Below are 22,516 nucleotides of genomic sequence, written 5' to 3'. Positions count from 1 at the left end.
TACAGCCTCCTTCAGTCCAAGACAAGAATTTTTCTGAAGGACAAACATCTTTCTTCTTTTGGACCAACATTAAAGAAAACTGTCTTTCACAGCTCCAGTTTAGCACCTCGCTTTTTGTATTTTCAGCAACTCAAGCATCCCAACCTCGTCAACCTTATTGAAGTCTTCAGGAGGAAGCGGAGGCTTCACCTGGTGTTTGAGTACTGTGACCACACGGTGCTCCATGAGCTGGACAGACACCAAAGAGGGTGAGTGACCCGTCCTTTATAAACAAAACCCAACAAAACACACCAGGGTTTGCGAGGAAAGATGAGCTGTGAGCTTTTTTCACGGTAGGCAGGGACAGCAGTGTTTGGTCAGCATACTCTGTTGCTGAGGGGGTTGCCAGAAATGTTGGGAAAGAGATCATAACTAGTCATTTTCGTGAATAAAGCAGCAACTACATTATTAGATTGAACTTGGTTTCTTTGGTATATTATCTCTGCATAGATGCTATATCAGTCTCTAGGAAAGAAAAGGAAGGATATCAATTATTCCATGCCAGCCTAGGGAAGCATAAGGACTTGGAGGTTGAAAGGAAGACTTCAAAGACAATGGCTCATAGGAAATTTAAGGCTAAAACAAATGTGGTGTTTTTATAAATATTTTTTAAAACTTACTTATTCTTAATTGGAGGATAATTGCTTGCCAACGTTGTGTTAGTTTCTGCCATACGTCAATGTGAATCAACCACAAGTATGTACGTAGTGAAGGTCAGGGAAGCCTGGCAAGCTGCACTCATCGGGTCGCAGAGTCAGACAGGACTGAGTGACTGAAAGCAACAGTCTATGTGTTCTCTCCCTCTTGAAACTCCCTCCCGCTTCCTGCTGCATCCCACACTTCTCGGTTGTCACAGAGAGCCAGGTTGAGCTCCTGCGTTAACTAGCTATCTGTTTGACATATGGTAATGTTTATGTCTCAGTGCTACTGTCTTAATTCGTCCCACCCTCACCTTCCCCCACTGTTTCCACAAGTCTGTTCTCTATTTCTGCGTCAAAATGGTACTGATGAACCTATTTGCAGGGCAGCAGTGTTTTATCTGAAGCAGCTTGGTTATCCGGCCTGCAGTATTGGTCAGAGTTTTTTTGGTTACCAATGACAAAAACCTAACTGACGCTGGTGTAGGTGAAAAAGGAAGTGGTGGGGTCTGTAATTGGGAAGCTGGCTCTGGAGGCTCCGCTGATCTTAGCACGTTTCTAGCACAAGCAGCACCTTTGTGTGCAGCAGCAGAAAGCCCTGATGAGCAGACAGAGCCTTTGTTGCAAAAAACAGTGTGGTGTTGGGGAGTCCCTTCCTCTGAAGGTAGCTCCTTGTGAGGGTGAGCAGAATGCAAGCCGGGTTTTGGCTCCCCGCAGCTGGGTGTCTTTAAGGCAGAGCACCTTAGCGGGGCTTTCTCTTTCCTTTTCTCTCCCCCTCCCTCCCAACTCTTCCTTTCCGTATTAGCTTCATTCTGCCTTTCAGGTGAGTCTCCCCTACAGGGTTGATTTTGGAGGGCATATGTGTGCTGTGAGATGGAAGGCGTAAGGAAAGGAAAAGTGTGTAGTGGAAAGTATTGCTGTAGGCTTTTATCAACCTGTATAACCATTCTAGAAGAAAGGAAATTCTAGAAGAAAGTAGTGTCTGCACAGAAAGTCCAATGGAAGACTAATTGGCTCAGCTTCAGTGATGCAGTTATCCCTGGGAGCAATCACTGTGCTGGAGGAAGAAGGTAGAATGATTAGCAGGCCCAGGGAGATAGAATTCAAAGCGGGTCAATCAAAGAATACTTCACAGAGGAGGTGGTCTCTGGCTTGAAAGGTAAGGAGACTCCCGAGAAGTTGAACAGAAAAGGATATCCCATCTTCTCCTCCTTTTGCTGTATTCCTGGAAGCTCAGCTTTGGCTGGGGATAATCTGCAGATTATTTTTTGGGGCTCCAAAATCACTGCAGATGGTGATTGCAGCCATGAAATTAAAAGACGCTTACTCCTTGGAAGGAAAGTTATGGCCAACCTAGACAGCATATTAAAAAGCAGAGACATCACTTTGCCAACAAAGGTCCGTCTAGTCAAGGCTATGGTTTTTCTAGTAGTCATGTATAGATGTGAGAGTTGGACTATGAAGAAAGCCGAGCACCAAAAAATTGTTGCTTTTGAACTATGGTGTTGGAGAAGACTCTTGAGAGTCCCTTGGACTGCAAGGAGATCCAACCAGTCCATCCTAAAGGAGATCAGTCCTGGGTGTCCATTGGAAGGACTGATGCTGAAGCTGAAACTCCAATCCTTTGGCCACCTCATACGAAGAGTTGACTCATTGGAAAAGACCCTGATGCTGGGAGGGATTGGGCGCAGGAGGAGAAGGGGACGACAGAGGATGAGATGGATGGATGGCATCACCAACTCGATGGACATGGGTTTGAGTAAACTCCAGGAGTTGGTGATGGACAGTGAGGCCTGGTGTGCTGCGATTCATGGGGTCACAAAGAGTCGGACACGACTGAGCGACTGAACTGAACTGAATCTGCAGAGTGCACCAGAGATCAGAGTGATGGAAGGGTGCTGCATCCTGACTCACGTTCGCACTCCAGTGGCTGGAGGCTGAGGCTCGCAACAAGGCTTTCAAGCTTGGCCAAGGACTTGCTCTGCCACGTGCTGGTGGTTATACATGATCTAGCGTGACCCCTGGGCAGATGGGATTAAAGTGGCTCATGATTTGTTAGTGACCATGGCACAGGCGGCTTTTCTTGTTAGTTTACACAGAGAGAGCCAAGAGGACAGACTTCCCGCCTTCAGAAAGTCACTGATACAACAGAGAAATTATGTGTTCAAGGAACAAAACATTTAGTGTGCTGGTATTTGCTCTTTTGACAGCTTGCAAGTGACACTTTGATTAAGCCTACTAGTATAAGTTACTTGTGCCATGGGTAACTAGGGGGTTGTTGAAGGGAATTTGATTAATCATGTTCGATTGAGTCACTTGCCAACTCTGATTAGTGGGAGGTTGAAAGGAATTGGGAGTCAGTTCATGTAGTTTAAGCAGAAGAATAAAAAGACAGGACAAGGAGGGATGAGAGTCCTGGAAGCAGATTTTTTTTTCTTTTTAACTCTGCTGGCTAAAATCTCCAATATGTGTTCCAGAAAATGCTTTAATATAGAGGTGGGTTAGAGAAGGGAACATCTGATAGACACGTGTGTGGTTAAGTACAAGCAACTTCATTTCTAAATGATACTGTGCCATGGTTTGTCAAATATAAGACTGACCTAAGGAACACCAATAAATGAGCAAGTTTGAAAACTAAGATTTATTCTAAATCAGATCGTATCTATTTACTTTGAAGTTTAAGGATTTTTGTTTGTGTGTGTTTTAAAAATAAAAGTAACTTTCCGTTATACTGGGTAAGAGTGGCGTCCCTGGTGGCTCAGTCGGTAAAGATTCTGCCTGCAATCTGGGAGACCTGGGTTCGATCCCTGGGTCGGGAAGATCCCCTGGAGAAGGAAACGGCAACCCACTCCAGTATACTTGCCTGGAGAATTCCAAGGACAGAGGAGCCCGGAGGTCTACAGTCCATGGGGTCACAAAGAGTTGGATTTCATACTATTTAGAAAAGTGGCATGTTCCACTTTATGTTTTAGAAATTTGTACCTGGGAATATAGTGATCACAGGGCATTCTAGGGGTAAAGAGGCAAACCCAGGGAGGACCAGCCTGCCAGATTTCTAAAATATAAAGTGGACCATGCCACTCCCCTGCATAAGTCATTTGATAGCTCCTCAAAGCTTACTGGTGTGGTGAAAACCCCTGGCATGCGATACAAGGTCTCACTCTGTAAGTCCATCCCACTTCCCACCAGTTTTCAGTCCCATGAAATTATTTGCATTCTAGGCTTTAGGATACTGGTTTCCCTTACCTTCTCTACTTTGCCTGGCAAACTTCTGCTTGCCCTTGGATACAGCCCAAATATGACCTCCTAATGATATCCACTTTAGGAGAGGTGAGAGTTCCTTCCTCTGGTATTCATTATATCTTCCAGGATTATTTATATTTGCCCAGTAAACTATAAAATATTCGAGGGCAAGAGTTGTGTCTTCCTCACCTGTGTATCCTCAGTAATTTCTAGGTTAACTTTTGGCACTTGGTACATTCCCAGTACTGTTGCATAGTGGTTGAGTCAGCAAATCAATAAATTGATCCTTACAAGATGATTTTAAAGAGTAATCAAAACAATGGTTTTTTTTTTAATTTAAAAATAATTACTTTGATTAAAATTTTCTAAACCTAACACTGTCAAAGGAAATGATCAGTACACTGTTGGACAGAGGACAATTTGGCAATCAGTGGGTCTGCTGCTGATTGGGCTTCCCAGGTAGCTCAGTGGTAAAGAATCCACCTGCCAATGCAGGAGACTTGAGTACGATCCCTGGTCGGGAAGATCCCCTGGAGGAGGGAATGGCAACCCACTCTAGTGTTCCTACCTGGAGAATCCCACGGACAGAGGAGCCTGGTGGGCTACATATAGGCCATGGGTTTGCGAAGAATTGGACTTGACTGAGCAACTGGGCATGTATGCTGCTTCTGATAAGTTACCCCAGAAAATAAATATATGTGTAAAAAGTTTAGTTATAAAAGTGTCTGTTTTTAAGTATTGTTTCTAATGAAAAAAATTAGAAACAACTGAAATGTTCAGTGATAAAGGATTGGTTAAGTATAGTATGTCTTTATAATGGGATACAGTGGAGCTGCTAAGAAACATGCTTATAAGATAAAACAAACATTTACATATAAAAATGTTCATGAGTGGTTGCAAGGTAAAAAAAGCTGTGCTATAATAAAAACATGTTTCCTTTTCATACAATTTATATGTAGGTAGAAAATTTTTTAAAGTAATATGTACATTTTAATAGAGATTATCTGAGTGATGTTTGTATAGATATTTTTCTTTTTTTTATTTTCTCCATGTTCCATTTATTACTCTGGCAATGTTTTAATTATTAAAAATAATTCTTGCTAAATCAAAACCAAAGAACTTCTCTCTACTGTGAATCTGAAGTGGATACCAATTCATCTTCTTGTAACATGTTGGTAACTTTGAACTCATCTGGAAAGCTTTTGGAGAAGATTCACATTCATGCTATACTGAATATAATATATATAATGAATATAACTTCAATGTTATAACTTGCTGTAACAGTCAAGTTTATGCCAGAATATATCCTGTATACATATATCAATATATAAATCTTTATCCATTACTATTCCCTGTGTTGTGTTCATATTGCTTAGATTTGCTCTCAACAAGCATATTTCTTATCTTCCATAGGACTTAATATGCTTTTTACTTATTCTGTAAACCGTTGGTCTGTCCTCTGTCAAAGTTTTGTAAACAATTGGTTTATGTGTTCTCTCTGCGTTTTTCTACCCCTGTTTAAGTGCAGCCAGACACAGTACTTCACCCATTTTTTTCCTGTGCAGATTCCATTTCAACCAGATCCTCTTCTGACTCTCTTATAGTTTATTCAAAGAACATCTGGTGAGTAAAGGGCATTACTACAAGTTTTTGGTTTCTGACAATGCAATTCCAGAGCTAACCCTAAAAAATCTTTTTTAATAAGTGATATATTGCTTGTGGTGAAAATGTTCCAAGCAACACAGAAACATGTAGAAATAATGTTTGAGAAATAGTTTTCTAATTATTTTTTATGTATTTCTATATAAATACTTGAAGAGATTGTACTCTATATACTGTTCTTCATTTTTTAAGTGTATTTGGGAGCTGTCTCCCTATTCTTAGATATCTGCTTTTATATTTTTTAAATGGTATAAAATTCTATTGTGCAGACATACCATGGTTTCTTTATTCAACCCCTCACTGATAAATATTTAGATTGTTTCTAGTTTTTCCCTAGTAATAAGGTTACAGTAAATAATCACTTGCAAAAATATTTCTATAGAATAAATTTAAAAGAACATATTATTTCTATAGGAGCTTGGCCAGCGCTTTCATCCTTGTCTTTGGTGTAGAAATGAACTTTGAATGGATGTTGATGGTTTGACTTTTTATTATGTGGCAAATATTAGAGAAGCAGTGGTGGAAAGGACAGTTACTATATTGGGAACCTGGCAACAGATCCATATTCTTTCTTTGTCTCTCTTAGTTCTGAAGAAATATTTAAAATGCACTTTGACCTTTTCACTTTCCCACAACAGTTGTTTAGGTTTCTCTCTGTTCATTTCAATTTTGTTATCAGGACATTAGGGTCATAGGCCTTCTTTCCCAAAACTTGGAAGGAGAGGCAGAAGCTTGCTTTCTGGGAGTTATTTTGTGAAATCAACACATAACGCATCAGGGCAGAGATACGCAGATCATCTTTAAAGGTGTAGGATGTATGCTGGGCTGATCACATATGTTTTATCTAAGGACAAAGTGAAAGTGAAGTCACTCAGTTGTGTCCGACTCTTTGCGACCCCGTGGACCCACCAGGCTCCTCCGTCCATGAGATTCTCCAGGCAAGAATACTGGAGTGCGTTGCCATTTCCTTCTCCAGGGGATCTTCCCGACCCAGCGATCGAACCCAGGTCTCCCACATTGCAGGCAGACGCTATAACCTCTGAGCCTAAGACCCTTCTAATTTGGAGATGGACACAATTAAACCATCTCAGCCTAAAGGCAATAACCAAACTGTGTACTTTCTTTCATTCCAACTCTTTTCCTCACCAAACACCATTCTGATTAGAACTTGAGTGTCTCTATGGAATTGCCTACAAAGAGAACATAAACTGGCACTCAGAATTTGAAGATGGATGAATAAATTTGCTTTATATATCAGGCTAGTAAATTTGTTTAATGTTCACCTGCCCCTCTGTAATGGATACTGTCTTAGTACACTGAGAAAATTTAGTGTCCATATCTGAAAGCCTGAAGACCGTCGTAAAAAGGAGCCAGGCTACTGGCTGCCCTTCCAAACTAAGTGCTACATTCTCCATGTTGCTATGATGAAATGACTGTTTCCCTCCCCCAACCCCAATTCTGTTCTTCACTTAATATTCTCTTGTATGCATTTCTATATATGTTGCAGTATAATTTTTAGATATATTACTAACTGTAAGATGTTACATTTTGTATTACCATCTAACCATTCCTCCATTGTTGAATAGAGGCCATTTTCAGTGTTTTGTCTGCTAAATGATTCTGCTATCAAAATCTTCCTCCAAATAGATTTTTCTTCTTTTCTATTTTTTCTTTAGAAGTTCTCAAAATGATATTATTGGCTTATAGGGTTGGTCAAACTGAACGAGTTCATCTTATCTCCAATGATGTGGTTTTTTTCTTATAGTCATACTCCTTTGGTTTCTATTATTATAATATTTGATGAGTGATTTCCTTCAAACATATAAGGAAGGAATATTAACAATCCTACACAAATTCTTTCATAAAATATAGAAGGAAGAAACAATTTCCAAATCATATTATGAGGCCACTATAGCCTGATACCAGAACTAGACAAGGACATTTCAAGGAAAGAAAATGACAGATGGATATCCTTCATAAACTAGATGCAAAAATCTCTAGCAATTTAAATCTAGCAATATAATGTCATAAAAAGAGTGATATACTGTTATTGATATATTATTGATATATTAATATATTAATTTTTAGACATTATCTACAGACTATTCTGATAGATAAGGATTTAGTTTTCCTATTCCATTATTTCCTCTGCTTCCCCCAAACAGTTACATTAAAATTTCATTAATTCAGAGTTCACTGTTCCTTTTATTATGCCTATGGAAATATTATAGTTGAGCATTTTACAATACTGGAGTTTCTTTTTATACTTTTTTCTGCAAATTAATATTTGCCTTATTTTTAAAATTTACTTAGTAGTCTTTAACTCTATTGCTAACTTTCCCCACTCTTTTTAATAGTCTCTTAGTATACTTTTCCACAGGATAATCATATCAGGTAATCTATTCCTTTTCTCCCTCCTGGTAATGTCCTGCCTTTAGATCCCCATTCTCCATCTGTCTGGCTTGTTCTCCAAGCCTGCTGACCAGCTGTCCCCCTGGGACTTCCCTTTGCTGTCATCCTTGGAATTCCCCTCTTGGAATTTCTCTAGGGTTGGATTCACTGCTTCCTGGATGTCTTGTCTTCCTTAATCTGGCTTTGCTTGCTTATCGTGACCAAGCATCTTTATCTTTAGCTGGTTAAAAATGGTACAGTCAAACAGAAATCTAGACCACAGACGTTTCTAATGACACCCCCTCACTGCTCCTTGGAGCCAAACTCTTGGGAAGCTTTTATGTTCCTGGGGGTGAAACAGAGTCCCCAAAGCAGGCAGGAGGAAAGCCATATGGAGGACCCACGGGTACACTTCTCCTTCCCCTGTTCCCACTAGTGGAAGATGGATTCACTCCACCCTCTCTGGAGGGAGAGCCTCTGCTGAGCTGGACCGCAGCCCAGTGGGCTCCAGAGGAGCAGATGTCGCTCTCATCTGCTTGTCAACATGTCTTGTCTTGTACTTTTATCTTCCCAAAGATACTGTAAGCTGCCTGAGGGTGAGAGGATAGCTTATATTTCAATTGATCTTCAGTGTAGTTCTAGTTGGATTTTAGAAGAGAGTGAAAATAGATGAGTGTGTTCTGTCCACCATCTTAACCCAGAAGTCCTTTGAAACACTTTTTTCAGTTGGCTTCAGGGACACTTCTCCTGAGTGTCATCTTACTTCACTTGAGGACCAACCCCAGTCTTGCTGGGTCCCCCTCCTTTTTCTGATCTCTGCATGTTGAGGGCCTCCGGGCTTGACCTCTTCTTTTTTCCAGATTCACTCCTTAAGTGGCTTCATCCAATCCTAGAGCTCAAATTCCATCACTATGCTTATGCTTCCCAAATTTACACTTCCCTTCTGAATTCAGAACTCCCTTCCCAGAGTCTCCCCGTGTATGGCTAAGAAGCATCTCACCCAACTTCTCTTCCCTCCCTGAAACCAGCCCCTCCCCTAGCGTTCTCCCCAGTAAGTGTGTTAGTCACTCAGTCATGTCTGACTCTTTGCAAGCCTATGCATGGACTGTAGCCCACTAGGCTCCTCGGTCCATGGGATTTCCCAGGCAAGAATACTGGAGTGGGTTGCCCTTCTCTTCTCCAGGAGATCTTCCTGAACCAGGGATTGAACCCTGGTCTACTGCAATGCAGGCAGATTCTTTATTGTCTGAGCTACCAGGGAAGGGCCCCACTATAAACCTTATCCGACAGTGAATAACTTGACTCCTATCATCGTCATATAAAAGGGGTCTTAGAGATCAGATAAAATGCATGGAAAAATCAGGAAATGAAGTGAGTAGCTGACCCAAGATGATACAAAGTTTTTACGTTTGAAAATTGTGTAAGAAGGTGCTTAGTATTAGAGGAGCACCAATGACACAGTATTATAATTTACTTTTAAATGCTCTTGTTTGCATAATTTCTTTTGGGAAATGTTCTTAGAGACTAGATGCCTGGTTCTGAATCACCGTATATGAATACTTTATTACATAATCAAAATATATTCTGGGTTTGGTTTTTTTTTTTTTTTCTGGACAAAAAATGGAGGCTTGAGGAAAGCACATCCCCAGAAATGTCCTCTTCTTAGTTGTGTTTTTCTAGGCCTTTCTTTCTAGACAGGTGAGATTTTTCTGGCATCTCTACCTTTGTGTCATTAGAATAAGGAAGAGAAATTGGAGAAAAGCTACTTCAGCCCAGGAATGTCCCAGATCTTCTTCCTGGAAGTGGTGGCCTCTTTGTTTCCTCCACATTGTCCCACTGTGGCAGCATCCTCTTATCTGCCTGAAAGGATTTCCTGAACATCTGGCCTGTGACAACAGTGGCCTCATACCCCCTCCCAGAGGCTGGAAGTGACTTTTTTGGGTCACCTTGACAAGAGTACTCAAGAGTTTCCTCCCTAGTATACATATTAGTTCTGGCTGAGGATCACAACAACATTGTTCAATGTTTGATTTGTAAAAACAGTAAGTCTAACTGGTAGGCCAGGGTCTCTGAAAAATAAATGTACTCTCTCAGTGGTTCATTTTGCTAAGTCGCTTCAGTTGTGTCGGACTCTTTGTGACCCTGTGGACTGTAGCCCACTGGTTCCTCTATGCATGGGATTCTCCAGGCAGGAATACTGGAGTGGGTTGCCATGTTCTCCTCCAGGGGATCTTCCCCACCCAGGGATCGAACCCATGTCTCTTATGTCTCCTGCATTGGCAGGCGAGTTCTTTACCATTCATTTTAGCATTCATTTTACTCATTGCCTAATATTTAAAAAAAAATACTCTCAGGGGATTTCCCTAGCAGTCCAGTGGCTAAGACTCCATTGCTTCCAGTGCATGGGGTCCAGGTTTGATCCCTAGTCAGGGAAGTAGATCCCACATTCTGCAGCTAAAGATCCTGTATGCTGCAACTAATACCCAGGGCAACCAATAAAATAAGTAAACGTTTTTAAGAAGTGCGCTCAAAGGAGGTCCTGTTTCCTGATTTGCGCAAAGGACCTGGTGGGCTACTGGTTGCCCTGGTTATGTAAACCGAGTCAGGGAGGAAGTTCTAGGAACAGTGGAATAAAGTTTAGATGCTGTGATAGAGGACAGGGCAGGAAGACGTAAGCAGGATGCAACAGGCTACCAGAGAGGAGCCGTGTGAGGAAAGAACCAAGCTGCCCATTTGGGCAAATGCACATGGGTCGGCTATTCTGACCTTCTGTTGCATGGTTTGCAATGTAAACCTCTTCTTTACCTTCAATAAAACCTTCATTACCTTAAAAAAAAAGTGCTTCCACAGGAATCTGAAAAAAACCCCAGGCCCACCTGTGAAAGATGAGTTCTACTTCAAGGCCATCGGTTGGGGCAACTTGAAAAAACAGACAGCATCTTTTATGCTTGATATTCACTAACTTGCCATCAACAGAAAGCTCCTTATAGTAATGGAACCCCAGTTACCAGGCAGGTTCCCAGTCACAGATGTTCGAGGTAGGTAGTCTTCAGTACTTGTACTTTCAGTACTTGAAATCCTGCTGGGTCTTCATGGTCCTTTCCTGGAGGCGTAGATGTTATATTCTTGCACCTTGCCACCCCTGGAATTCAGCAGTGTTTTCATCACAGGTTTTCTACACTCAGGACCTTAGATGACTATATGTGTCACCTTGGATTTTCCACTACTTAAGCATGTCTTGGTTTACTTTCTTCTTTTTTGAGCTGAATTCCATCGAAACACTAAAGAATGTGTCTGTGCTGCTTTTTTTTTTTTTTTTAGGGTACCAGAACATCTCGTGAAGAGCATAACTTGGCAGACACTGCAAGCTGTAAATTTTTGCCATAAACACAGTGTAAGTCTCATGATTCCCGTTTAAAAATCAGACGGCCTCCCTTCACCTGAGGTGGAACCTTTGTACAGAGTTTATATCATACTTTTGTGGATAGGCTTTTCCACCCAAGTCTTTATAAGCCTGTTTGGGGGGTACATAGAAGCTAAAAATGCCAACCTAAGCTATTCCTTCTTGTTCAGGTTTTAAAGATGTATGTTTATGATTTTAAGAAAGTAGTTTTGTTTGTGTTGCTTAGAAACTACCCAGATTTAAGGTAGACTCCTTCTCACTTGGAGTCCATGTTGCTCTGGTACCCTCAAAATACTGTGAAATTGGGGCGGGGAACCCCAGGTGGCTCATGCCTCTTGCATGCATTACGTGGAGTCCCAAGTGTGATGCACACCTGCTCGTGTCTGCATAGGTGAGTTAGGAGTGCCAGGGCTGCAACGAAGCAGCCAGTGGAAACCTTGTGAGCACTCTCAGCCACAGCAAGCGGCGGGAGGTGGACTGCTGCCCAGGTGGTGTGACTTCACAGATACTGGGGAACCTGCTGCTCCCTTGGATTCAACACAGCCCACTCTGCATGCAGGAAGCCAGACTCCAATATCAGAGCTTCATTTTGGTCCCAAGAGCAGTTCACTGCATTTTGTCATCCTGACAACGGCCAGGGTCAATTTCACTGGTAGGGCTGAAATGCCTTCCTCGAGTTGTTCTATTTTTTTTTTTTTTTGCCCTGAAACTGACTTCCCAGAAGGAAATACGAGAGTAGGCAGCACTTCTCCCAGCTGAGCCTCCACCTAGCTGAAGGCTACAATCTGTGTCCAAATGTGTGCACACCAGAGAGTGTGGATGCCTTATACATACTGCTCTTCACTGCGCGTGAGGGCCAGCAGTTTCCTGATGGCAGGTTTTAGAAGTGGGGTGCGGGAGTTGGGGGAGCGAGAGAGACGGCAGAAAGGCCCTGGTGGGGAAAAGCAGAGACACTGAGAACAAATATAATGCATACCACAGCTCCCTGGAGAGCCCCTGAAATTGTTTGGCCACATGTGCTTGTGGGGAGGGCTGTAGAAACTTGTAAAGAATTCCCAGAACAGAATAGGAGCACATTCTTGCTTACAAGTACTTCTGACCATCTGTCATCACGATATTCAAGGGTGTACCCATTTATAGTAATATTTGAAGCCACGGGTAAAAAAGTGGAGATCTCAGGGCCATTAATTGCTGAGAGCCAGATCTGTTGTAACAAAATAATTAAAAAATTGTCTCCCCCCAATTTTTCCAGAATAATAAATACCCCTGGGGAAACACTGACACCCGGGTCTCACCCTGAAGATCCTTTGGAGTGAGAACTAGGCCAGGCATGAGAGGAACCTCTGTCCTAGCTCCAAATTTTAGAAAGTCAAGAACACCCCAGGGATTCAGCTCTAAGCCAGAGAGGGTCTCTCAGATTGCAGAAGCCTCCAACATTCTCCTCCAGAGAGGAAAATACGTGGAAGGGAAAGTTATTAGGAACCTGAGCAGTATTTTGACCCCACTGTTGTTTTTATGTAATTGCTAATTGGTTGTTTTTTTATTGTTGTTGAAGATTTGTTCCTTACCAAAAAAAGCACTATTTAATAGGAAAATCATGTGAAGGTTCTTAAGCATTCTTCTAACATCACCCTGTTAAACAATGTCAGCTGTGGTCTGCAAACCACAGGTGATTTGTGTCTAAACCCTGGCGGTGGCGTGGGGGCTACATCCGGTGGGCTGGAGGGGCAGTAAGGAGGCCGAATGTGTGTGGGATGGAGCTGACATCTAGTGACTCCCCAGAGGGTGTGCGCTGCCTGCGTTTGTTTATCTTGTGGGGACAAATGTCAGAGCTGGAAGGGAGGTCTCTTGGCAAGCTGCTGTTTCCCGCCCATCTCTTCCTCAGCTTATCTCAGCAGGCCCAGGGCTTGTCCTGTTTACCAGGCAGAATGTGGCCTGTTCTCAGTTAAACAACTGGATTATGAATTCTGCTTAGGCACCAACTTGCAGCTCCTGCAGCCATGCTGCAGTCCTCACCCAGAGCCTTTTAACATTTTCTCTATCACCTAATGTAACTAGATTAAATACAGCCAGTTAAATTTGAATTTCAGGTGAACAGTCATAAATACTTCAGTATAAATATGTTCCAAACACTACATGGGATGTACTGCTACTAAAAAAATTATTTGTTGTTTATCTGGCTACCCGACTTTCATTTTTCTTTTCACATTTGTTGGTCCTTTAGGGCCCTTCAGGAATTGGGGTTGACTACTGTTTTGTAGTCTGTTATCTAAAAGGTCAGTGAGAGGTTCAAACAGCCTCAGATATTTGCTGGATATTCATGTATTTTATTTAGTCCATATATTAGTGTTCTCCTGTTTAATCTGCTCGGGTTTGATGTTTGTGATTAGTGCATACACAGGGACGTGAAGCCGGAAAACATCCTCATCACGAAACAGTCTGTGATTAAGCTTTGTGACTTTGGATTCGCTCGACTTTTGAGTGAGTATCAGTGTTCTTTAGTTAAGTGTCAAAGCTAGGAAGATTTTTTTTTTTTTTTTTTTTTTTTTTACTCTTTTCATTTGCATTTATTTAAACACAGTTCTCAAAACATTTGAGTGAAATTGGGCCTCCTTTGGTAAGCAAAGGACCTGAAAGTAATATTTAAAAAATGAACAGGCAAAGTCTTCAGATCATCCACAACACAGGTGTAGTGTTCCCTTCTTTTTTTCTCAAAAACTCTGAAGCACCCAGTTTTTCCATATAGTCTTAAAAGCTAGAAGAACAAGAGTACATTTGTGGTGGAATGTATTGTCACTGCTGATAACTGAAATACCATCCCCTTGTAACAGCTTTAAGAAATAGCCTTTTTAAGGCATACATTGTGTAACTCATCTTATTCCCTGCTATATATAATACAGATTACATAAAGGCTGACAAATTCACATTATATAAGCAGTAAGCATTTGCTGTATTGAAAGATCTTTAGTTTTTAACACTAGCAGTATAGAGTTACAGAGCGTAATTTTTATCACTTAATTGCAGGTATATTAAGTATGGTATGTTTCATGGATTGGAGGAAAACGGGCATTTTTGTCTTTAATTTACTACTGACAATCTAATCTGAACAGTTCTGCTAAGCATTGATATGTTAGAAAGAAAAGTAAAAACCAAACTTTATTGTTGCTTTTTGCCATTTGGTAGCATTTTACACACAGGCTTCGATCTTCAGAATACCCTGGATTCAGTAGAAAAACCATTTAAATGAAGTTCTGTACAATAGAAACTTCTCAGCAGTCAAAATTTTAGACTGTAAAAAAATACATGCAAAACATACTTTTCTGAAAACACTTAACTTTGAACAAAGCACCGAACTACACAAATGCAGAATGAAAACAGCATTTCAACTCCACCAAAAGTAGTCATCATAAAAGGTGTAAAAGTCACCTAACTTCACTAGGCACTGTTCACTTTTTAAACAGGAGACAATAAAAAATATTGTCCACAAACAATATCCCAACTCTAGGGCAGGTTTCAGAAAGTCTTCAACTTCATGCTTTAATAGCGACGAGGTGAGTATGATCGAGATCTGGAGCGTGATCTGTATCCTCCACGACTATAGTAGGGAGAAGGTGACCGTCTTCTGTATATCTGATCCCTGTCTTGAGCAGCTCTCCAACCTCCTCCTCCTCCACCTCCACCTCTGTAGGATCTACTGTAATAGTCCCGATCATCATAGCCTCGATCATATCCTCTGTCATAGTAATCTCGACGGCGTGAGCTGCCATAGGTAGGTCTCCCCATGTAAATTCCTGGTGTTGGGGTATGTGGTCTTTTCGTTATGGAGAAGTCAACTCTGATCCTACGTCCATCAAGCTCCATTCCATTGGCACGCTCTTTTGCTTCCTTGGCATCATCTACATTTTCAAAGTATACAAAGGCAAATCCTCTTGAACGTCTAGATTGCTGGTCATATACAATAGATACATCAGCAATTGGACCATACTTAGAAAACACTTCTCTTAGATCTCTTTCTGTAGTGTACAAGCTCAATCCAAATACTCCAAGACAACAGTTGGGATCAGGATTTGCCCGATTCCCAACATGACGCCGGCGAGTAGACATGGGAGAATGACTGTGGCTATGCCGTCTTCGATAATCTCTGCTGTAAGATCTGCTACGAGATCGTCTATGGGACCGGGACCGAGATCGTGACCTTGTATAATGCCTCCGAGAACTTCTTCTGGATCTAGACCCGCTCGCCGTAGTTCTGCTCGCCGCTGTCGCTCATGACTTCCACTGCTGTCACCGCTCGATGTGCTTCAATCGAAGCTGCCAACCTCTCGCGCCTTCAGTGTAGAGGCTCCGCCGCAGCCTCGCACTACACACCGGTTCCCGATGCGTTGAGAGCCGAAACGCTCCGCGCCGCCTCCGCTTGGGCTCTTAGGAAGATTTTTAATATGATAAAGATCTAAGTGCTATAGGAGGCTAGTTCTTGTATATTCAGGGCATAAGCTTGCTATAAATTACAAGTCTACAATTACTGAAAACACACATACAGTGGTTTAAAAATGTATATGCTATATGTAAATGTTATCACAATAAAGGGCTTACTGATAGGTATATTACCCTCCTAGTTTCTACCATTTTTTGCTAAAATAGTGCTTTTTAAAACTACTATTTTAGAAGAGTGGTTTTCAATGTTGGCGGTATATTAGAATCATCTGGGAAGCTATAAACTCTAAAAACCATGCTGATACCCCTCTAGGGATTCTGGTTTAATTGGACTGGTGTGGGGCTCAAACATCAGTAATTTGTAGAAAGTACTATATTCCAGGTGGTTTTCATGCGTAACCAGTATTGCGAAGCACTGAGTTAGAAAAACCACAGGTGGGGCACAAGCTTGATTTCTCAGGCCTTCCCCCTCCCGGTTCTGATTCCCTGCTTGCGCTGTGCCCTCTATTTTCCATGTCCCATCACTGGCCAGCTGGACCGAGCGACTACTACACAGACTACGTGGCCACCCGCTGGTACCGCTCCCCAGAGCTGTTGGTGGGGGACACGCAATACGGCCCCCCAGTGGATGTTTGGGCGATTGGCTGTGTCTTTGCTGAGCTGCTGTCAGGGGTTCCTCTGTGGCCAGGAAAATCAGATGTGGATCAGCTCTATCTGATTAGGAAAACCTTGGGTAAGTGCTGGGTTTTGTCCCATCTTTTGGAAACCAGATAGTTTTACCCATGTCAAGGGCAGAGCCAAGTTCTTAGTCTCATCCAGTGCCCTTTATGGTCACGAAAGAAGGAAAGTCTCAGAGTCCCACTGTAGTGGCTCCATGAACGGTGTCCTTTGCAGGTACAGGCCCTGACTGATACAGCACCAATGCAAGGAAGCCATAGAGCAGTGCTTGCTAACTGATCTAATTTCTTTGAGTGGATGAAAAACACTGTTTTTCTATTTTTTGTTTTCAAAAAATTTTTATTGAAGTATAATTGACTTACAATATTGTGTTAGTTTCAGAAGACTATACCCAGTATTTTGTAATATATATATATAACTGATCTAATTTTACCTTTCTCTTTCTTCTTGTCCAAAGGAGACCTCATTCCTAGGCACCAACATGTATTTAGCACAAATCAGTACTTCAGTGGGGTAAAAATTCCAGACCCTGAAGATATGGTGAGTGACCTATTTTGGTAAGAGTCCTGCAGGTCAGAGCTACTTTTACCAGGGTATTTAAGTGGTGTTCATTCTCACTCAATGAATATACATGGGGAGTTGCAGTCTAACTAGGTTTTGATAGTTCGGCACCTGCCTGAGCCCCATGGTCCTCTTGCCACCAGAAGATCAGTCTAAGAGTGGAGAAGAAAACTGGGGCAAATTCGCTACAAGACCCTGGCCTTCAGTGCTAATTTACAGACAGCTAATAGCAGAGCATAGCCATCGTGTTGGACAGGATTGCGGAGCTGCCTGCCCCAAACTCACCTGTCCATCATTTTCAGCAGTTGAAACTACAAAGCTCAGAGCTGATCAGCTTGTAGGTGATGACTCCTCCAGGAAAATCCATCATGGTCCAAACCTCTACTCTACTGCGCGCTCAGTTACAGACCGTGGGGGAAAATGGTGATGAACTTGCTTGGCCAGCCTCACTCTGATACCTGTTCTTTTGGCTAATGTGGAGAAAACACTTATTTTTCAAAAACTGAAACAATTTAAAATGTGCATAGCCTAAACCACTTTCAAGAATTTAGTCCAGTGAAACTATTAGACAAGAGTATAAAGATACAACAAACATTCTTTAATGGAAATATGACATTCTTTAACAGAAATCATTTCCTTTAGTATTCCATCAGTAGAGAATTAATTAAATAGGTTATGGTATGTCCTTATGATAGAAATACCACATAGCCAATAAAAATAATTAGATTCATATGTAATCACCTGATAAAAAAGGTCCATAACATATTACTAAATGAAGTTAGAAAACTGTATACATAATTTGACATAATTTTAATAAACTTAAATAAATATACATGTTTACATGTATAAATATAATATAACCTCAAGAAAATCAGGCTAGAAAGATTTTTATGTTTGTGAAATAAATGGCTGCAAGGTATAGTATACCAAAATATTAACAGCGAATGTCTCTTTGTGGTGAGACAATTTGTTTCTTTCTTTATGGTTTTTTAAATATTTTCAAGTGTCTTCCAATGAACCTGTATTATAATCAGAAACATTTCAGAACACAGTTAAGTTCTATGAAGTCCAGGAAGGTAGTTTCACACTGAAGTGAACCCTCCTCCATTGCTCAGTTTCCAGGTGGAGGCTCCATCCGGCTCCATCAGAGCTGTCTGTCCCTGCAAACTGTGGGCCTGTCCTGCAGTGAAGTCTCCCACTGCCCTGCCGCCCCGCTCCGGCAGCACTGGGAATAGGAAAAGTGGGGCAGCGGGGAGCCTTCAAGGCCACAGAAGCAGGAACGACACCTGACATATGGCAGGCGACCCAGCTGCTCCCTTGTGATCTGGACATTCCCAGGGTCACTTCCTGTTCGCTCTTCTACCAGTGAAACCTCAGAAAGAACCCAGGTTTCATCAGTGTAAAAGGCTTCCCATGGTTTCCCAGAGGTTGTCCTGCAGAGGATTTCCTGTCGACAGGAACACAGGAAGACGCAGTGTGGGCTGCGCAGGTTGAGTATCTGTGCCCGAGTCCCTCTGCCGGTCAGCAGCCCTGCCCGAAGGAGGCCTGCATGCTCCTGGGGCAGGGAAACCGGCTAAGCAGGCAGGATGGATCCCTGCCTATCGCAGCCAACCAGCCGGCCTCGTTCCAGGCGTCCTTGCTGAAACAGCAGACCTCAGTGTCAGCAATGTCAAGGCAGTCTCCAGTGGCGCTCAGATTCAACACACAGAAACAGCGAGAAAAATAGTTTAGCTTTGGGAGTAGAGTGGGCTGCTCTCAAAGGCTCATACAGATCTGCTTTAGGATTTTATTTTTCCCTATTGATCTTAGGCAACTCCACAACTGAGGCTCTTATCTTATCAGTGATGAATAACTGCACACTTGGGAATTGGTTGCTGTTGGCTGGTTCCCTGGACTAAGTAACACTGTGCTCTTAAGCTTGATGGCAGCACCAGGGAACCGCCGTCTTTATACACACAGTTCATCTCAGTCATTTATTTTACTCAGCCTGGTTAGCTCTTAGTTTCTCTGTTTTCCTCCTTTTTAGCCTCTTTATCAGTGGTGTGGGCCTTCCTGGTGGCTCAGACGGTAAAGAATCCGCCTGCAGTGTGGGAGACTTGAACTGGCCTGTCTGCCTGACATACGGCATTCCTTCTATTTTATAGGGTTTCTTATTCCTGATTGTCGCCTGCTTGTGACCAGAGCAAAATAGCCTTAAATGGCCAAAGGGAGATTGATGGATATCTGCTCAGGAGACTCTTTAAACAGTAGGATAATCAGGGGGCCAGCAGGCTCCTGTGGGAGGAGAGAACAGTGTTTATTCCAGAAAACCAAGAACATCTGTTCACCTGGGTAGGGGGAAAAAAAATCTTTGTTACATAGCTCCCTTTAGGTAAATGTCAATAAATGCCATAATTAGGACCCCTTTCTAGAAATGCCAAACGTTATTCTGAGACAAGGCAAGTTACATAAATTGGAGCAGAAAACAGGGAAATAACAATTGCTTGACGAATGTTTTTTTTCTTTTTCTTTTTTTTCATTAGTATTCCCTCACCGTTTGCTACCTGAATCTGTTCTTTAGGAAGTAAAGGGGGTAAATGGTTAGGAAGAAATTTTGGAAAAGCAGTTTGGAGGATGGGGGAGAGTATAAGCTTATAAAACATTTTGGAAGTGGGGAAAGAAGGAACTTATGAAACAGACATAGGTGGGAGGTGGGGTGGGCAGAGGGTGGAGGAGGCAAAGAAGGTTCCAGGAAGATGCTTCTCGCACTCAAAAATTCAATCTGAAGTAACTTTATATTTGAATATATGCTGTACATAAAATCCCTGTTTTCTTTCTTTCTTTTTCAATAGGAACCGCTTGAATTAAAATTTCCAAACATCTCTTATCCTGCCCTGGGCCTCTTAAAGGTAAAATCATGGCTTCCAACAGACCTGGGAATACAGTACAACTGTATCATTGGGGAATCTGAATGATTTATGTCAGTCCATGGATTGAAAAGTGTTCCTTTTAGAATTCTTCTCACTTGAAAAGTATATGTACTTTTCATTTTTAAAATGAGTCATGTAACAGTGAAAACATCTGTAAGTATTTTTCACTTTAAATAACCCTAATATTGTACTTGAAATGTAAATGTACACAAAATAGAAATTTAAGAGGAGGAATGTTTGTTTTACAAAAAGGATCCTTTTCTTAAAAAAACAAACAACTGCTTAGCCATAGGATTCTTTTAAATAACCAACTCTCTAATATATTGAAAGTAGGTTCCAACTTTAAAATTTGATTTCCATACACATTTTCAAAAGTATATAGTCCTTGTGTAAAATAAGGTACCAATTAAAATATTTGCAAGTTAAGGTCAATGTCCCACCCATTATAAAAAGTATTTAAAACATTTACTGATGCATTTATAATTTTAGAAATGAGACAGTTCCTTGAGGTATGTAATTGTGAGATTTAATCTATCCAAGTATGAGCCCGCTAGCCTATTTACTGGCATAGGAAATAGTTAAGAATGATGTGACGTAAAGAGAGGTATGTCTCTTCTTCCTTACATACATGTAATACATAGGCTATTTCTGGAAGAATATACAAAAAATGACTGATTTTAGATGACAGAATGGGAGAACTAGATTGATGGAGAGACTTTGCTACATACTGTATGAAGTTTATTTTCATCATGTGTAGGTATTATTTTTTAAATAAAAAAAACTAGCTTTTGCAAAGTACAGTCAAGTGCCCAAAATTGGTTAGGAGAATTATTCTAGTGGGACACTGAGGTGAACTCAAAAATCATGTCCTAGTCCCTCAGGGCAGAGCACCGAATGCCTCAAGAACAGAACAAGGTGAACAAAATGATTTCTTACTATTTCTAGAAACTATTTATTAATTCATTATGTGGTTACCCATTCAGGAATGATTGTGGAAGGAATGATTGGTGTGTTTTTCTTACTTTTTCCTCCTTTTATTCCCAACTGAAGAGTTTAATATTTCAAAGAAGAAAAAATGATATTAGGAAGTTTATACAGTTTGATAGAGTAAGAAGAGGGGATTTTCTGTTCTTTCAGGGCTGTCTCCACATGAATCCTGCCCAGAGACTGACCTGTGAGCAGCTGTTGCAGCATTCGTATTTTGACAGTATCAGAGAAAAGGGGGATTCGGCAAAAGAGCAGGAGAAACCAACAAAGAAGACCCTACGACAGAGCCGAAAGCACTTGCCGGGGGTAAAAATGGGGCACTGCTTTACAGAAACATGCAAGGTTGCAATTTCAAATGAGTTCATACCTGCCGTCTGGTACAGAGTCTGAATCTGTATTTGAGGTGAGGTTGTGGCTTGCAGTTCCAGCATCCGTTATTCTTGCGTGAGGACACACAGGTCACAAGATCTACCGGCCAGGGTCCCAGAGACACAACCTGTTACGGGCCCTTCTTCCTGAATCCTAAAGACGACCTCGCCTAGTGGCTCCCTGCTGCCTCCCAGGGGCCAGGGCTTTTGGTGTGCAGGAGCACAGGCGGAGACCAGGGTGTGAATCCAGCTGAGCATGCTTCTTGTGCTTTGGAAAAGGAAATTAAATTTACCCAGGCAGCTCTCTGTCATCATGTTTACCTTCAGTATTGATTGACATTCCAGCTTCATCTGAAAAGTGAGCTGTTTTCCTCCTTGGCCCGTTAATCATCAGAGCTGGCTACGGTAAATGTGGTGGTGAGTGCTTTCAATGAGCACGCTATCCAGGCTGCATACTGGGAGCCTGGGAAGATTTGTGATTGCTGGAAAGTGGGAAGTGTGGCCTTGCATGAAGGGTCTTGTCATAAGCCAAGAGCTGTAATGATTTAGAATGGATTGTATTGGGACCACAGTTAGGATGAGCTGGCTGCTCCCGATTGCTTCTGGATCTGCTCAGGTGCCCCTTAAGCTTTAAATTATCTTGCCTTAGTCTTTACCTTTGAAGCTTCCACTGCTGAGTGGCATCTGGGTGGTGTCTGTGAGGTTTGGAGGAGAGAAGAGGGTGGATGGTCCATTAAGGAACAGGTATAGCATGAAACCCAGTGCCCTGAAATAGACCAGAGTTAGGAAGTTAAGAGTGCTTTTCATACAAAGCAGACTGAAGATAGACTTTCCCCTCAGAGTTTCCTCTTACCTTACTGTTTCTTTGCGTTCAGGAGTAAAGGATCTTGATAGAAATATTTTTACTTGAAAGAATAGGGGAACCTCACTAATTTTAGTATATCGCTTGTAGGTTTGATTCAAAAGTCCTGAAAAGTATTCGTTTTTCAGATACCTAAGTCCATATAGTACCATAAAAAAGATGTGTTCCCTTGCTTTTGTTTGACATTGAGGATGAATTCAAACATTTTCTGGCAGCATTAAAGGAGCAGTTTTGCCTTTTTAAGTAAGGTGTGAAGTGAAGTGAAGTCGCTCAGTCGTGTCCGACTCTTTGCGACCCCGTGGACCCACCAGGCTCCTCCGTCCATGGGATTCTCCAGGCAA

At 41.8% G+C, this 22,516-nt stretch overlaps 2 protein-coding genes across 5 annotated transcripts in view; one reads left to right on the top strand and one right to left on the bottom strand.

Annotated features, from left to right (window-relative positions):
- Positions 1-22,516, top strand: part of CDKL1 (cyclin dependent kinase like 1) — a 52,560-nt gene that overhangs the window by 25,928 nt on the left and 4,116 nt on the right. For all 4 annotated transcript variants that reach the window (XM_070469101.1, XM_070469102.1, XM_070469100.1 and 1 more), the window contains 7 exons: positions 127-248; positions 11,295-11,367; positions 13,767-13,857; positions 16,343-16,543; positions 16,946-17,028; positions 19,881-19,937; positions 21,096-21,251. In XM_070469101.1, coding sequence (XP_070325202.1) covers positions 127-248; positions 11,295-11,367; positions 13,767-13,857; positions 16,343-16,543; positions 16,946-17,028; positions 19,881-19,937; positions 21,096-21,251 — 783 coding nt within the window. The remainder of the gene's footprint in view (positions 1-126; positions 249-11,294; positions 11,368-13,766; positions 13,858-16,342; positions 16,544-16,945; positions 17,029-19,880; positions 19,938-21,095; positions 21,252-22,516) is intronic.
- Positions 14,503-15,796, bottom strand: LOC139035611 (transformer-2 protein homolog beta). The gene has a single exon (XM_070469103.1). It carries the CDS (start codon positions 15,478-15,480, stop codon positions 14,914-14,916), a length of 567 nt encoding a protein of 188 aa, XP_070325204.1. The 5' UTR covers positions 15,481-15,796; the 3' UTR covers positions 14,503-14,913.

The sequence above is a fragment of the Odocoileus virginianus genome, chromosome 6 (assembly GCF_023699985.2).
Source record: "Odocoileus virginianus isolate 20LAN1187 ecotype Illinois chromosome 6, Ovbor_1.2, whole genome shotgun sequence".
Classification (NCBI taxonomy): domain Eukaryota; kingdom Metazoa; phylum Chordata; class Mammalia; order Artiodactyla; family Cervidae; genus Odocoileus; species Odocoileus virginianus.
Note: the sequence above shows the minus strand (reverse complement) of the source record. Positions and strands in the feature narration are given on the sequence as shown.

What these genes read in the sequence shown, in the direction of transcription:
- LOC139035611 (XM_070469103.1), bottom strand. Translation starts at nt 15,480, where the DNA reads ATGTCTACTCGCCGGCGTCATGTTGGGAATCGGGCAAATCCTGATCCC.